This window comes from Phyllobates terribilis, unplaced genomic scaffold (genome assembly GCF_046119375.1).
Source record: "Phyllobates terribilis strain yellow unplaced genomic scaffold, ASM4611937v1 Scaffold_1__5_contigs__length_1240528914, whole genome shotgun sequence".
In the NCBI taxonomy this organism is placed as follows: Eukaryota; Metazoa; Chordata; class Amphibia; order Anura; family Dendrobatidae; genus Phyllobates; species Phyllobates terribilis.
The window spans coordinates 566,502,369-566,518,880 of NW_027362761.1; the positions used below are offsets into that span (position 1 = coordinate 566,502,369).

The window sequence follows — 16,512 nt, forward strand, 5'->3', positions numbered from 1 at the left end:
AAATAATGCTAGAGCCAGTTGCATACTGAAGTTTTACATTTCTAGATGTAGACTCTAGTGCAGAAGCCATACCTGAAATGTCACTGCACAGGATCTATCTATAGCACAACATTAAGGGGGTGTTAATATGTTTAATTAAACATATCCTTTTATAGTTAATAAACTTACTAATACAGTTACTAATAAAAAAAAGCGTATTTGGTATTGCGCATCTGTAAAGTCTGATCTAAAAAAAAAAAAAATAATAATAATTTAAACGAAACAGTAAAACCACAAAGGAAAGAAATCAACTCTGGAATTCTCAGTTTTTTGTCACTTTGTAACACTCAAAAACAAAATAAAAAGCAAACAAAAAGTCATATTCACAACCCCACCCCAATAAAAACCTCAAGTCGCCCATGTAGAAACAGTTCTTAAAAAGTTACGGGGCATAAAAAATGGTGAAATGAACCAAATAATTTTTACAATTTTTTAAAAGCAGTAAAATATTTAAAACTTCTGGCCACATTCCGACTAGAGGTGTCCGGCCTCGCTAAATTCACTTGTATTGCGCAAGGCCGGAAAAGTCTAGTTGGCATGTCACCGCATGTTTGTAAATTGCATACTTTTGGTCACAAGCAGTGGCATAACTAGAGTCCTGTAAAAATGGAGTAAAGAGGTATCTGATATTATATATTAATATTCTAATATAATATTGATTTCTTCCTTTATTCCAGTCCCAAGGATCGTCTAGTTTCCCACCTTTTTCCTTGTAGTAAAATATTTCTGTTACTTTGCAATTGTTGTATGTCACATGCTGATTCACGACACTTTGTTACAGTAAAATATAACAAGTTTATTGGCTAACAAGACTATGCTTAATTCACAATAAAAGAATATAATATTAGTGCATTTCATCATATAAGCATCAATATGACATCTATATACTAAATTATACCCAATTGCAACATAAACGAAAAAGCCAGTAAAAGTACCATCACCCACCTACTTATAAAGACACATACACACAGGTTTGGACTGGCCCACAGGAGAACAGGAGAATCCTCCGGTGGGCCCCCTCTTATATGAGAAGTACTTGGCACAATATACTTGAATCACTATATACAGACAAAAGCAGCATCTTATTTATTTCACAATTTACCCAGTTCATTGTTATATAAATTTGTGATTGAGGATAATGTCACATTTATGTAGCTGCAAACTGAAAAATGGGGTCCTTGTGTTGGTTACTGGTGGGCCCACAAACACAAACACAAGCAGCCTGCCCCAACCTGACAATACTAACTGTCCCTGTTCCTAAGGGGATTCAGGTATATAAAAAAGAGGGTTATGGGTAAAAGAAAGGGTTAGGGTGTAAGCAGAGGAAGACAAAGGAAGAGGAGACGGGTTTAATACTTATAAGGATCTGGGTCTGCTTGTGGTCCAGGAGGTGGATCTGGTGGATTCTCTTCTTCTCGTCACCTTGTTCTGATAGAATGTTTTCGTGAATTTCCAAATAAGGAACATTTTAATATCCCATCATTGTATTCTGGCATTTATGGCTGTCCTGTCCCCAGGCTGCTACCACAGGTGTGATATGGGTGCACAACAGAACGAGTTTTGTGAATGATAAAGATCACCTTCCTGTGTATTCCACCACAACTACCTGAGAGTTTCACCACTGTCCTGGGGTACAAAGATGTCTATCTAGCTGTGGACACAGTATCCATGAGCCTCATACACTGAACAGATGTCCAAACACACACGCATATACGTATATACTATATATATACTGTATATATTACACATACATATGCACACTTGTCCCGAAATAATCCTTGTCTAAGTATTTGATGGTTGTGTTGTCGACATAACGTCTCTACATATAAACATCTCATACCAGTATTATCTGACCAAGCTTCCTCCTGGGACAAATGTAGGAATGTCACTGGAATTAACTGGGGTGTGGTGGACCAGCAAAAAACACTTACAGGTGCGGTGAAAAGTTGACCGCAAGAACTTGAGGGCAAATACCTATATACATGTAGTAGTATACAGTGGTGGCCAAAAGTATTGGCACCCCTGCAATTCTGTCAGATAATACTCAGTTTCTTCCTGAAAATGATTGCAATCATAAATTCTTTGGTATTATTATCTTCATTTAATTTGTCTTCAATAAAAAAACACAAAAAGAATTGTCCTAAAGCCAAATTGGATATAATTCCACACCAAACCTAAAAAAGGGGGTGGACAAAAGTATTGGCACTGTTTGAAAAATCATGTGATGCTTCTCTAATTCGCGTAATTAACAGCACCTGTAACTTACCTGTGGCACCTAACAGGTGTTGGCAATAACTAAATCACACTTGCAGCCAGTTAACATGGATTAAAGTTGACTCAACCTCTGTCCTGTGTCCTTGTGTGTACCACATTGAGCATGGAGAAAAGAAAGAAGACGAAAGAACTGTCTGAGGACTTGAGAAACCAAATTGTGAAGAAGCATGAGCAATCTCAAGGCTACAAGTCCATCTCCAAAGACCTGAATGTTCCTGTGTCTTCCGTGCGCAGTGTCATCAAGAAGTTTAAAGCCCATGGCACTGTGGCTAACCTCCCTAGATGTGGACAGAAAAGAAAAATTGACGAGAGATTTCAACGCAAGATTGTGCGGATGGTGGATAAAGAACCTCGACTAACATCCAAACAAGTTCAAGCTGCCCTGCAGTCCGAGGGTACAACAGTGTCAACCCGTACTATCCGTCGAGTCTGAATGAAAAGGGACTGTATGGTAGGATACCCAGGAAGACCCCATTTCTTACCCCGAGACATAAAAAAGCCAGGCTGGAGTTTGACAAAACTTACCTGAGAAAGCCTAAAACGTTTTGGAAGAATGTTCTCTGGTCAGATGAGACAAAAGTAGAGCTTTTTGGGAAAAAGCATCAACATAGAGTGTACAGGAAAAAAAAAAGAGGCATTCAAAGAAAAGAACACAGTCCCTACAGTCAAACATGGCGGAGGTTCCCTGATGTTTTGGGGTTGCTTTGCTGCCTCTGGCACTGGACTGCTTGATCGTGTGCATGGCATTATGAAGTCTGAAGACTACCAACAAATTTGGCAGCATAATGTAGGGCCCAGTGTGAGAGAGCTGGGTCTCCCTCAGAGGTCATGGGTCTTCCAGCAGGACAATGACCCAAAACACACTTCCAAAAGCACTATAAAATGGTTTGAGAGAAAGCACTGGAGACTTCTAAGGTGGCCAGAAATGAGTCCAGAGCTGAATCCCATAGAACACCTGTGGAGAGATCTCAAAATGGCAGTTTGGAGAAGGCACCCTTCAAATATCAGGGACCTGGAGCAGTTTGCCAAAGAAGAATGGTCTACAATTCCAGCAGAGCATTGTAAGAAACTCATTAATGGTTACCGGAAGCGGTTGTTCGCAGTTATTTTGGCTATAGGTTGTGCAACCAAGTATTAGGCTGAGGGTGCCAATACTTTTGTCTGGCCCATTTTTGGAGTTTTGTGTAAAATGATCAATGATTTGATTTTTTCTTCATTCTCTTTTGTGTTTTTTCCTTGCAAGCAAATTAAATGAAGATAATAATACCAAAGAATTTGTGATTGCAATCATTTTCAGGAAGAAACTGAGTATTATCTGACAGAATTGCAGGGGTGACAATACTTTTGGCCACCACTGTATATAGTTGTATATACATATCAAGTCTATATATACAGATCCACACATACATATAAATATTGCAGATTTCTATACTTCCCTTTACAAGTCCGATGGGTTCAGGTGCAAAATTTGGATCTGGGCCCCCAAATTTGGATCTGGGCCCCCACCTGCATGTTGGTCAGATGTATGGGCCCTAGTAGCGTTCTAGATCCTATAGAGACATACATGTTTGCCCTCCCTATCTAATAATGCCCCCCGTCCTGGCTCCTTCTTATAATAATCTCCCCCATCCTCGCAAATTTTTCTGAGGTTGTTCCACAATTCTTCCACTTTTGTTCTCAGATTAGTGACCTCTGACCATCTTTGCTTCTGTGAAACTCTGCCTCTCTAACACGCTCTTTTTACCCACAGTCATGTGACTAAGTTTAAAATTCACCCCTTACTTTTCCAATATTTTGTTATCCCTGTCCCAACTTATTTGAGATGGGTCGCTGCCGTCAATTTCTAAATTGGATGATTTTTTAAAATGAAATGAAAAAATGGCCAACGTTCAACTTTTGATCTGTGATTTATGTTCCGTTAAATTAAATATGGCTGTAAGAAACATCTAAATCATTCCATTCTTGTTTTCTTTACATTGCTGTATATACAGTACATTCTTCTCATATACAATAGTGGCCTAAGTACCACCTTATTATATACATTATAGTGCCCTAGGTACCCTACATAATTCCTTATTATATACATTATAATTTCCTATAAACCCTATGTAATGCCTTATTATATACATTATAGTGCCCTGAGTACAGCCTTATTATACAGTTGTGCTGAAAAGTTTACATACCCCGGCAGAATTTTTCCTTTCTTGGCCTTGTTTCAGAGAATATGAATGATAACATAAAAACTTTCTCTCCACTCATGGTTATTAGTTGGGTGAAGCCATTTATTGTCAAACTACGGTGTTTTCTCTTTTTGAATCATAATGACAACCAAAAACATCTAAATGACCCTGATCAAAAGTTCACATACCCTGGTGATTTTGGCCTGTTAACATGCACAGAATTGGACACAAATGGGTTTCAATGGCTACTAAAGGTAACATCCTAACATGTGACCTGTTTGCTTGTAATCAGTGTGTGTGCATAAAAGCTGAGTAAGTTTCTGGGATCCAGACAGACTCTTGTATCTTTAATCCAGCCACTGTTGTTTCTGGATTGTTAGTCATGGGGAAAGCAAAAGAATTGTCAACGGATCTACGGGAAAAGGTAGTTGAACTGTATAACACAGGAAAGGGATACAAAAAGATATCCAAGAAATTGATAATGTCAGTCAGCAGCGTTCAAACTGTGATTAACAAATGGAAAATCAGGGGCTCTATAAAAACAAAACCACGGTCAGGTAGACCAACAAAAATTTTGGCCACAGCTGCCAAGAAAATAGTTTGGGATGCAAAGAAAACCCACAAATAACATCAGCTGAAACTCAAGACTCTAAAAACTAGCAGTGTGGCTGTTTCAAGATGCACAGTAAGGAGGCACTTGAAGAAAAATGGGCTGCATGGTCGAGTCACCAGAAGAAAGCCATTACTGCGCAAATGCTACAAAGTATTTCGCCTACAATATACCAAACAGCACAGAGACGAGCCTCAAAACTTCTGGAACAAGGTCATTTGGAGTGATGAGACCAAAATTGAACTTTTTGGCCTATGATGAAAGGAACACCATTCCTACAGTAAAGCACAGAGGTGGATCGCTGATGTTTTGGGGATGTGTGAGCTACAAAGGCACAGAAAACTTGGTAAAAGTTGAAGGAAAGATAAATGCAGCATGTTATCAGCAAATACTGGAGGCAAATTTGCACTCATCAGCCCGGAAGCTGCGCATGGGACGTACTTGGACGTTCCAACATGACAACGATCCAAAACACAAGGCGAAGTTGACCTGTCATTGGCTACAGCAGAATAAAGTGAAGGTTCTGGAGTGGCCATCTCAGTCTCCTGACCTCAATATCATTGAGCCTCTCTGGGGAGATCTCAAGTGCACAGTTCATGCTAGACAGCTCAGGAATTTACAGGAACTGGAGGCTTTTTGCTAAGAAGAATGGGAAGCTTTACCATCTGAGAAAATAAAGAACCTCATCCACAACTACCACAAAAGACTTCAAGCTGTCATTGATGTTAGAGGGGGCAATACACGGTATTAAGAACTGGGGTATGTGAACTTTTGATCAGGGTCATTTGGGTGTTTTTAGTTGTCATTAAGATTTAAAAAGAGAAAACACAGTAGACAATAAATGGCTTCACCCAACCAATAACCATGAGTGGAGAGAAAGTTTTTTGTTATCATTCATATTCTCTGAAACAAGGCCAAGAAAGGAAAAATTCTGCCGGGGTATGTAAACTTTTGAGCACAACTGTATACATTATAGTACCCTATGTACAGCCCTATTATATACACTCTAGTGCCCTATGTACCGCCTTATATACATTATAGTGCACCAATTATTCCCTTATTATATACATTATAGTGCCCTATGTACTGCATTATTATATACATTATAGTGCCCTATGTACCGCATTATTATATACATTATAGTGCCCTATGTACCCTATGTACATCCTTATTATATACATTATAGTGCCCTATGTTCCACCTTATTATGTACATCATAGTGCCCTATGTACCGCCTTATTATATACATCATAGTTCCCTGTGTGCCGCCTTATTATATACATCATAGTTCACTGTGTACCGCCTTATTATATACATTATAGTGCCCTAAGTACAGCCTTATTATATACATTATAGTGGCCTATGTACTGTATGTACAGCCATATTATATACATTATAGTGTCCTATGTACAACCTTATTATATACATTATAGTGCAGTATGTACCCCATGTACAGCCTTTTATATACAGTGGGTACGGAAAGTATTCAGACCCCTTTAAATGTTTCACTTTGTTTCATTGCAGCCATTTGGTAAATTCTAAAAAGTTCATTTTTTTCTCATTAAAGTACACTCTGCACCCCATCTTGACTGAAAAAAAAACAGAAATGTAGAAATTTTTGCAAATTTATTAAAAAAGAAAAACTGAAATATCACATGGTCATTGTATTCAGACCCTTTGCTCAGTATTGAGTAGAAGCCCCCTTTTGAGCTAGTACAGCCATGAGTCTTCTTGGGAATGATGCAACAAGTTTTTCACTCCTGGATTTGGGGATCCTCTGCCATTCTTCCTTGCAGATCCTCTCCAGTTCCGTCAGGTTGGATGGTGAACGTTGGTGGACTGCCATTTTCAGGTCTCTCCAGAGATGCTCAATTGGGTTTAGGTCAGGGCTCTGGCTGGGCCAGTCAAGAATGGTCACAGAGTTGTTCTTAAGCCACTCCTTTGTTATTTTAGCTGTGTGCTTAGGGTCATTGTCTTGTTGGAAGGTGAACCTTTGGCCAAGTCTGAGGTCCAGAGCACTCTGGAAAAAGTTTTCATCCAGGATATCTCTGTACTTGGCCGCATTCATGTTTCCTTCAATTGCAACCAGTCGTCCTGTCCCTGCAGCTGAAAAACACCCCCATAGCATGATGCTGCCATCACCATGTTTCACTGTTGGGATTGTATTTGGCAGGTGATGAGCAGTGCCTGGTTTTCTCCACACATACTGCTTAGAATTATCACCAAAAAGTTCTATCTTCATCTCATCAGACCAGAGAATCTTATTTCTCATAGTCTGGGAGTCCTTCATGTGTTTTTGAGCAAACTCTATGCGGGCTTTCATACGTCTTGCACTGAGGAGAGGCTTCCGTTGGGTCACTCTGCCATAAAGGCCCGACTGGTGGAGGGCTGCAGTGATAGTTGACTTTGTGGAACTTTCTCCCATCTTCCTACTGCATCTCTGGAGCTCAGCCACAGTGATCTTGGGGTTCTTCTTTACCTCTCTCACCAAGGCTCTTCTCCCACGATTGCTCAGTTTGGCTGGACGGCCAGGTCTAGGAAGACTTCTGGTGGTCCCAGACTTCTTCCATTTAAGGACTATGGAGGCCACTGTGCTCTTAGGAATCTTGAGTATTGCAGAAATTCTTTTGAAATCTTGGCCAGATCTGTGCCTTGCCACAATTCTGTCTCTGAGCTCCTTGGGCAGTTCCTTTGAGCTCATGATTCTCAATTGGTCTGACATGCTCTGTGAGCTGTGAGGTCTTATATAGACAGGTGTGTGCCTTTCCAAATCAAGTCCTATCAGTTTAATTAAACACAGCTGGACTCCAATGAAGGAGTAGAACCATCTCAAGGAGGATCACAAGGAAATGGACAGCATGTGACTTAAATATGAGTGTCTGAGCAAAGGGTCTGAATACTTATGACCATGTGATATTTCAGTTTTTCTTTTTTAATAAATTTCTTTTTCCAGTCAAGATGGGGTGCAGAGTGTACTTTAATGAGAAAAAAATGAACTTTTTAGAATTTACCAAATGGCTGCAATAAAACAAAGAGTGAAAATTTAAAGGGGTCTGAATACTTTCCGCACCCACTGTACATTATAGTGCCCTATAAAGTGCTGCGGAATATGTTGGGGCTATATAAATAAAAATTATTATTTATTACCCTATGTACAAGCTTATTATATACATTATAGTGCCCTACGTAAAGCCTTATTATATATATTAGTGTCCTATGTACAGTCTTATGATACACAACATTGTACATTATAGTGCCCTGTGTAAAGCTTTATGATAGGAGGAAGAAGTAACGTTGAGGAGTTATTTTACGCTTTCTATTTGCCCCTTGATGGAAGGGGGGTCAGCCCTGTATAACTTTCCCTGTTTGCCATGATACTGTTATAATAGCTACCTGAAGTCACCACATGGGGGAGCATACAGATGACAGAAGCTCTCACTGAGTTCTAAATTAGGTTGTATTAATCCACTTATATCTAGCTCCCCCTAGTGGTGGTTTTGTGCAGTCTGATTTATATAATTTATCAAGTCAGAAAAATAGACCTTTCCTAAAAATAGACCTCTTAGTGATTGGTCAATAAGGTCCATTCATGAGGTACGAAAACAAAAATGTGATGATACACTTACGTGGCGTATCCAAAGACAATGTTGGCAGTCACTTTCAGGTTTTCTGTAATTAAGATGGTGTCGTCATACTGGTTCCTGTAATTAAGGATATTTTGATGAAAGGCTGTTAAAAAAACATGGTCGTCAGGTATAGAAATTTTTTTTTCAAAAGTCCCTATATTCAGGAGAACAGAAAAATACAAACTCTGCCAAAAAAACATAAGAAAATTTACCACAAAATAAAACCTAAAAAATGCTTCAGAAACATTTACACAATTTTTGCATAAAGCACTTCAGGAAATGTTAAGGGTCTGTTCACACTGAATCTTTTAGCTGAGGAAACTCTCCAAAATTCTCGAATCTTGTCAAAACTTTCAGTTTTCGCTCCAAAAACTTGTCAATAGACTCATTGTAAAAGCACCCAAAAATATATCACATGAAGTTTTTTCATAAGTTTTTTGGAGCGGATCCTCTCTAAAACCCTCCTCAAAAACTACTCCAAAAACTCTTGGAAAAGTTGTCCAGTTAATTTCTATAGGAGACATTACGGTAAAAAAAGAAGTTTTGAGGGTTTTTTTTTTCCCTGAAGATGTGTAGAATAATGCCTGGTGGAAAAACATTTCAGGGAAAGAAAAATTCCTCCAAAAACTACCTAAAAATTAAGGAGAATTTCGTGAATTGGTTGCTGCTTGATAAACATGTTTTTTGAACTCCTCAAAAAACTGAATGTGAACACAGACTTGGGGTATGTGCATACGATGTCTTTTTCAGGCAGGTGTACCCACCACATTTTTTAAAGAAGACGTTTCAGAAAAGTCTTTAATTCATCTCTTTTCTCTGCTCTACGTAGAAACAGGAAGTCTCTTGTCCTTGCATTTATCATTCCCCTCTTAAACTCCTGACCCATCTGCTCCCTCCTCCCCCTTGTCAGGGACTTTTGCAGTGACTCATGACTCATGCAGGGAAAATTGACCTCCTGTTTCTACATAGAGCTTATAAGGATTCAGCTAGTCCGTTTTTAATCACGTGATGTCATAGACCTAATGGAAAAGAGAAGAATTAATGGGTAGAAAAGCAAAATGAGCAATTGTAAGTACACAGTGCTGTATAATATGATGATCGCAATATATTAAAAAAAACTTTTATGGGAGGAGGAGGAGGAGGAGTGCGTCTTTAAACCAATTCAGCCATTTTTTTCCTCCAGTCATTCACACTTTGGCACCTTTTTAGCTTCATCTCTCGATGACGGGCACAAGAGATGAAATATTTCCTCACCTTTTGCGGCACATGTCCAGTAGAAACACATTGAGTCCGGTTTCCTTCTCCTGCATCAGCCTTAGGATGCTATGGACACACAAGCAGTGGGAAGATCCGTAAGGTTTCGGGGCGTCGATGGGAACCATGAAGCTGTTTCCGTAGTTTTCATAACCATGACCGGCGTAGTACAGCAATCCTGCGAGTGAGACGTCACATATCGTATCTCATCATATTACTATGTCCAGTGCAATGAAAGGTGACGGAATAATAACGTTTTATTAGTCGTTGTACAAGAGGGAAGATGTGAGCTGTGACATCACCTATTCTAAATGGCAGATCCGGTGTTATCTACTGTATATAGAGGTGTTATCAGTCATTGTACAGGAGGAGGTGAGCTATGACATCACCTATTGTGAATGGTGGATCCGGTGTTATCTACTGTATATAGAGCTATTATCTGTAATTGTACAGGAGGAGGAGGTGAGCTGTGACATCACCTATTGTGAATGGTGGATCCTGTGTTATCTACTATATATAGAGGTGTTATCAGTCATTGTACAGGAGGAGGAGGAGGTGAGCTGTGACATCACCTATTGTGAATGGTGGATCCGGTGTTATCTACTGTATATAGAGCTATTATCTGTCATTGTACAGGAGGAGGAGGTGAGCTGTGACATCACCTATTGTGAATGGTGGATCCTGTGTTATCTACTGTATATAGAGGTGCTATCAGTCATTGTACAGGAGGGGGAGGAGGTGAGCTGTGACATCACCTATTGTGAATGGTGGATCCGGTGTTATCTACTGTATAGAGAGCTATTATCAGTCATTGTACAGGAGGAGGAGGTGAGCTGTAACATCACCTATTGTGAATGGTGGATCCGGTGTTATCTACTGTATAGAGAGCTATTATCAGTCATTGTACAGGAGGAGGAGATGACCTGTCACATACGAGTCTTTGTGGATTTTGGATGCTGTTTTATCTACGGTATATGGAGGTGTTATCAGGCATTGTAATCTTGGACATGTATGAGTCTATTATTACATCTAGTGGACAGTGAGAAGATCTCTAATTTTTTTTATTACTTATTTTCTCATACAAAACCTGATTTTAACAATTAGGTAACTTCCTAATGATACATTCTCTTTAGTGCACCCATTAAACACTTCCCACAAACTGTACATCCATTTTGGTAGCGCATTCGCACAAGTGGGAGAACAGTTATGTCTAGTTGATGGTAAGGGCAGAGGAGCTGTGCCCGCGCCATGTACAGCGGATGCCACTGTAGCACAGCCGGCCTCTCCCTTTCACACCAGCAATCAATGTCTCACACTGCGATCGACATGACATTTATTTTAGCGATTTACACATTTTATTCATTTTTGAATCAATTTAAAAAAAAATTTTCTCTACTGAAACAAACTTGGAGGTTTCATAAAAAGGAAAGAGGATTCCAGGATCTGGATTTATACATTTTATTTCCTATCCCCGTAGACAACAAAGTGAAATTAAGATATCCGCACATCATGGGTTAGTCATTTGCTTCCTGACAACTACATTGATCAGCAGATAAAATTATTACAAAAACAGGAAACTACATTCTGAAAAAAAAAAGAACCGAAGACAGAGAAATAAGTAGGAGAGGACGCATTTAAAGGGGACTTTCGTAGAAATTAAAGATATATTGACAAAATAATAATGTGGTCTTATAATAATATGTACATATATTTATTAATTTGTGCCAATATAACTCATTTTTTATAACAATCCTGTTTTGCATATATCACCCTCCTAAGGATACCCATCCAGGCTCTATTGGTTTAGGGTTGCAGTAAGACACGTGCGACCCTTACAATTCCACTACTTTTGGTCGAGTGTGCGCAGTGGTGTCTCCCTCAGCTGGCTTCATGCTATCTATCCAGCAATGACCTTTAGAACATACTCTGTGCTTCTGTATAGTACCCTGCCTGACTAATTTTATCTTTTGCCATCTACAACAGTTTAGCTTTGTGTTTTACATCATTATTGGATGGTTTCTCTCAGAACTCAACTCCCCTGCACTCCTCTACACTAAATCTTGTAATAACAACAGCTGGGCTGTGTTGGTTGCCTGCTGCTGCCAGATCATTAATGTGAAATTGCAAATGTTGCTCTGTTGATGCATGTGACAGAAGATAATCCTCTGCCATAGGCATCAATAGAGCGACATTTTCAGTTTCACATCACTGATCTCTCAGCAGCAGGCAACAAATACAGCTCAGCCCTGCACTGCCTATTTATTACAAGCTATGTAGTGGATGAGTGCAGGAGAGTTGAGCTCTGCCAGAAACCATCTAACAATGATGTAAAACACTCAGGATGCTAAACTAATGTAGCTGGCACAAGATAAAATCAGCCAGGCAGGACTCCGCTTTATTGCAAACATTAAATTTCCCTACATTGTCCCCACAGGGAAAATTAAACATTGCACAGTGTCTTTTGAAATCAATGAACTGTTTGTGCAATGCACGATACATGGGTCCTCTAGGGAGAGAGATGCTGTTGTAGATCTTCTCTCAGGCTAAGGGTTCAATCAGACATCAGCGATTTTTCATCAGAGCTTGAACGCCAAAACCAGGAGTGGAACTTACAGAGAAAAACTATAATTGAGAGATTGACACTTGTTCTGTGTTTTGGTGACACACTCCTGGGTTTGGCATACAAATACTGCTGAAAAATCACTGACGTCAGCATGGAGAATCCCAATAATTTTTTAAGGGGTTGGCTCAACATGATTAATAAAAGTGTCGGTAAAGTCAAGCAACTATTTTCAATTTACCACTTATTAAAAATCATCTCTGTTCTCAATCAAGGAGGATATTTAATTCTATGGTTTACTGCTCGTTGCCTTTGACTGCAGTGGGGGCCAGTAACAATCAGTGGTGGCTGGATTCTTAGACAAGGAGTATGCGCTTGGAAGCTCTTTGCTATAGAGCTTGAAGGCGCTGTTCTGATGATGGCCAGATCGCTGGATCGGACAACTTAATTGTTCCTTACAGCTCGACAGAGCACACAGTCTGGATCAGTGGTGCAGCCATGCCGCTTGTTCGAACTGTCAATCAGGAACGCATCACTCCCAGCAAGCAGAGGAGCGGCCTGCTCCTGAAAAAAGATCTTAAGAACAACCATTTATTCGTTTTTTTCTAAACCAGATAGCCCCTTTACCAATCAGTATAATGGGCTCATCATTGGATTGATTCTATTGAATATGAGCAGGATTTGCCTGGGATAAAAAAAATTGGTTATATAATTTCATTATCAAATTCAGCATTCAAGACTTCCCTTGGACACATACTTTTACAATATGAGAGAGTGAGATCATTTATAGTTTGCATACCTAGTAAATATTGCTTTTAATGGAGTAGTCACTGGCGTAGTGTGCAAATTCAAGAATCAGTAAGTAAAAAAAAATAAAAGGCAAGAACAGAACAATTGTACAACCCAGCAGAAGGAAGCCGAATATTATCAGTCTACTGTATCTTGCAAAGCAAAACCACAGGAAGTAAGGGTGGCGGCGAGAGACACTATGCACATGACACCACAATTATTACAGCACGTGGTACTGTACATACAGAGAGATGTAGATGGAAGAATAGATAGATAGTGTACAAAAGCAAGAGGTAAGGTCCTCGATACCAGATATGTGTCACCAAGGTGGTTGGTCTCTGTAATGTAAAATCTGTACCAGTAACACTAGGTTACTGAGAGAGTTTTCATTTGATTGGATTTTGGGTCCGGGATTTAGGAGCAACCAAAAGAGTCTGGGTGGGAAAGGTTATTCCCCTAATCCAGGCCTAATAACAGCAGCTGAGTTAGCTGGCCTAATAACAGCAGCTGAGTTAGCTCAGCAGAGTGGAGTTGTGCTGAAGGTGAACCGAAATGTTTGTCTGGTGAACTCATTTAATACTATTTGGGCTAATTCTGCCTGGAATACTGAGATTTGTGAGGCTGCTACATTTACTTTGTTCATTGTACCTGAAGAAAGGACTATTTATGTTATGCATTTGTACTGAAGGAAGGCTATTTTCATTCTCCAGCTATAATGTTTATGATGGACAATAAACCTTTGGCTGTTTTGATATAAAAGCCCTGTGCATGTGCGTCTCCTAGTTGCTATCAGAGAGCTGAACCCTATAATAGATAGATAGATACAGCTTTTCTGACCTTCCATTCTAAATTCATAGATATTAATATGGAGTTTTCCCCTCTGCAGATATTATAGCTCCTGCTCTTCTGGGAAGGATTTCTACATGATTTTGGAGGTGTCTGTGGGGCTGAGGTCCGGGCTCTGTGCGGCCGCTCATGTTCTCCCCTCCATGTCTGTATGGAGCTTGTGCACTGGGCACAGTCATGGGGAACAGAAAGGGCCTTCCCCAAACTGTTCCCACAAAGCTGGAGGCTACAATTGTCCACAATGTCTTGTGCTGAAGGATTAAGATTTCCCTTTCCAGGAAATAAGGGGCTGAGGCCGCCCCCTGATAACATTCCATACATTATCCTCCTCCACCATCTGTACCCAGACTCCTCCACCAGATGCCAGATAGAGAAGTGCGATCCGTTACTGCATAGAACACACCTCCTCCAGAATCCAGTCCTGGCGACTTTACACCACTCCATCCGATGCTTGGCATTGTGCCTGGTGATGTACAGCTGCATGCAGCTGCTCAGTCGTGAAGCTCCCGGCAGGGGCGCAGCAGAGTCAGCAGAGCGGTGGTGACTTTTCTGCCCTCTGCTCCTCAGCACTCGGCCCCCTGCTCTGCAACATTACGGGGTCTCCACTTCGTGGCTGAGTTGCTGCGATTCCTTCCACTTCTCAGTAATATCACTCACAGGTGATGGGGGAAGATTTATGAGAAGAAATGTCATGAACGGACTTGTTACCCCGGTGGCTCCTATTACAGGACCGCACTGGTATCGGTGATCCCTGGACCACCGGCCGATCTGTCACATGTTAGTAAAGGCAGACGGCATGGTGGGCGGCCGGGGGTTGTACACCGGGAGGCGAGGAGCCGGAGGTTATACACTGGGGGGCCGGATGTTATACACCAGCGCCAATGGGGCCGGATGTTATACACCGGGGAGCGAGGGGCCGGATATTATACACTAAGGGGCTGGAAGTTATACATTGGGGGCGAGGGGCTGGATGTAATACATGGAGGGGCGATGGGTCGGATATTATACACCGGGGGGCGGATGTTATACACCAGGGGCAAGGACTGGATGTTATAGGCTGGGGGCAATGGGGCCGGATGTTACATACATACTGGGGGCAATGGGACTAAATGTAAAACCTAAATACAATGGTTAAAACATGTGGCCCAGTACTGTTCTCCATACACTGTAGTGTTTGCCGCTTCATTCAAGCCATGAAAAGACTGTGCAAGAAAATATATATCTCTAGGATACAGAACCGGAAAGACATAAAAGAAAATAGTCTGTAAATCCAGGGATTAGCAGGCTGTCTTCTGCTGCTGGTCTTCACTGGGTACACAAGGTTAGTGAGGTTGGCGCAGACAGGTACATGCACATACACGGAGCTCCGTCTACAGCCCATAGTCACATCCATAGCATGCTCCTTACCATACACGCCTTTGTCCAGTAATAGTAGGAATTCGTTCACAGTATTCCTCATTTCCACCTCGGTGAGATCCAGCAGTGATACCACCTTGAAGTCGAGTTGTCGCAGCAGGTTTGTAAGCTCATATACATCCACCATCGGGGCTTTGAGCTGAGAATGGTTCTTGTAGGACATGTTCCCGATCAGCAATGCAACTTTGTCCGTTGCTGGAAAGATACACAAGCTGATTATTACAATAGGACACAATGCAACATGGCACATGTAATCCTGGGTATAGCGCAACCTGACACGTGCTACATGTAATCCACGGTACAGTGTACACCGTCCAGCCTGTGCATGCTCTCTACAATGCCAGAGTCTTGGCATAGGAGGTGCAATAATATTACTAGAAGACGCCAGCTGCGCCAAACCTCATACAACATAGATTGGCGCAGGTCTGCTCTGCTCATAGTGGGATTGGAAATAGTTCAGTTGTTTTTTTTTTTTTTACCCCATTCTGTTGGGGGACCACTGTGTGCACATTATAAGGTGTGGGGGCATCATACGGTGTGGAAGCACTATTGCAGTATAATACTGTTTGGGGGCAATGTGGGCCATCATACTGTGTGTGGGAGTGACTGTGAGGGCATCATATGGTTGAAGGGCCCTGTGGAAGCTTTATAACGTCTGTGGGCACTGTAGGGGCATCATACTGTGTGGAGGCATTATATTATTTGGAGCATTGTGGAAGGTAGGGGCAGTTTATTGTGTGAGGGTAATGTGGACCATCATGCTGTGTGTGGGGTTGACTATGGGAGCACAGTATAGATTGGGATGTACTGTGGAAGCTTTATAAAGTGCAGGGACACTATAGAGGCATGATGCTATGTGGGGGCATCAAACTCTTTGGGGGAAATATGGGCCATCATACTGTTTGAGGGGTACTGTGA

At 41.0% G+C, this 16,512-nt stretch overlaps 1 protein-coding gene across 3 annotated transcripts in view; it reads right to left on the bottom strand.

Annotated features, from left to right (window-relative positions):
* The window catches only part of MALT1 (MALT1 paracaspase), a 95,974-nt gene that overhangs the window by 14,089 nt on the left and 65,373 nt on the right, over positions 1 to 16,512 (bottom strand). For all 3 annotated transcript variants that reach the window (XM_073680812.1, XM_073680804.1, XM_073680797.1), the window contains 3 exons: positions 15,586 to 15,789; positions 9,984 to 10,161; positions 8,730 to 8,804 (listed from right to left, as the gene is read on the bottom strand). In XM_073680812.1, coding sequence (XP_073536913.1) covers positions 8,730 to 8,804; positions 9,984 to 10,161; positions 15,586 to 15,789 — 457 coding nt within the window. The remainder of the gene's footprint in view (positions 1 to 8,729; positions 8,805 to 9,983; positions 10,162 to 15,585; positions 15,790 to 16,512) is intronic.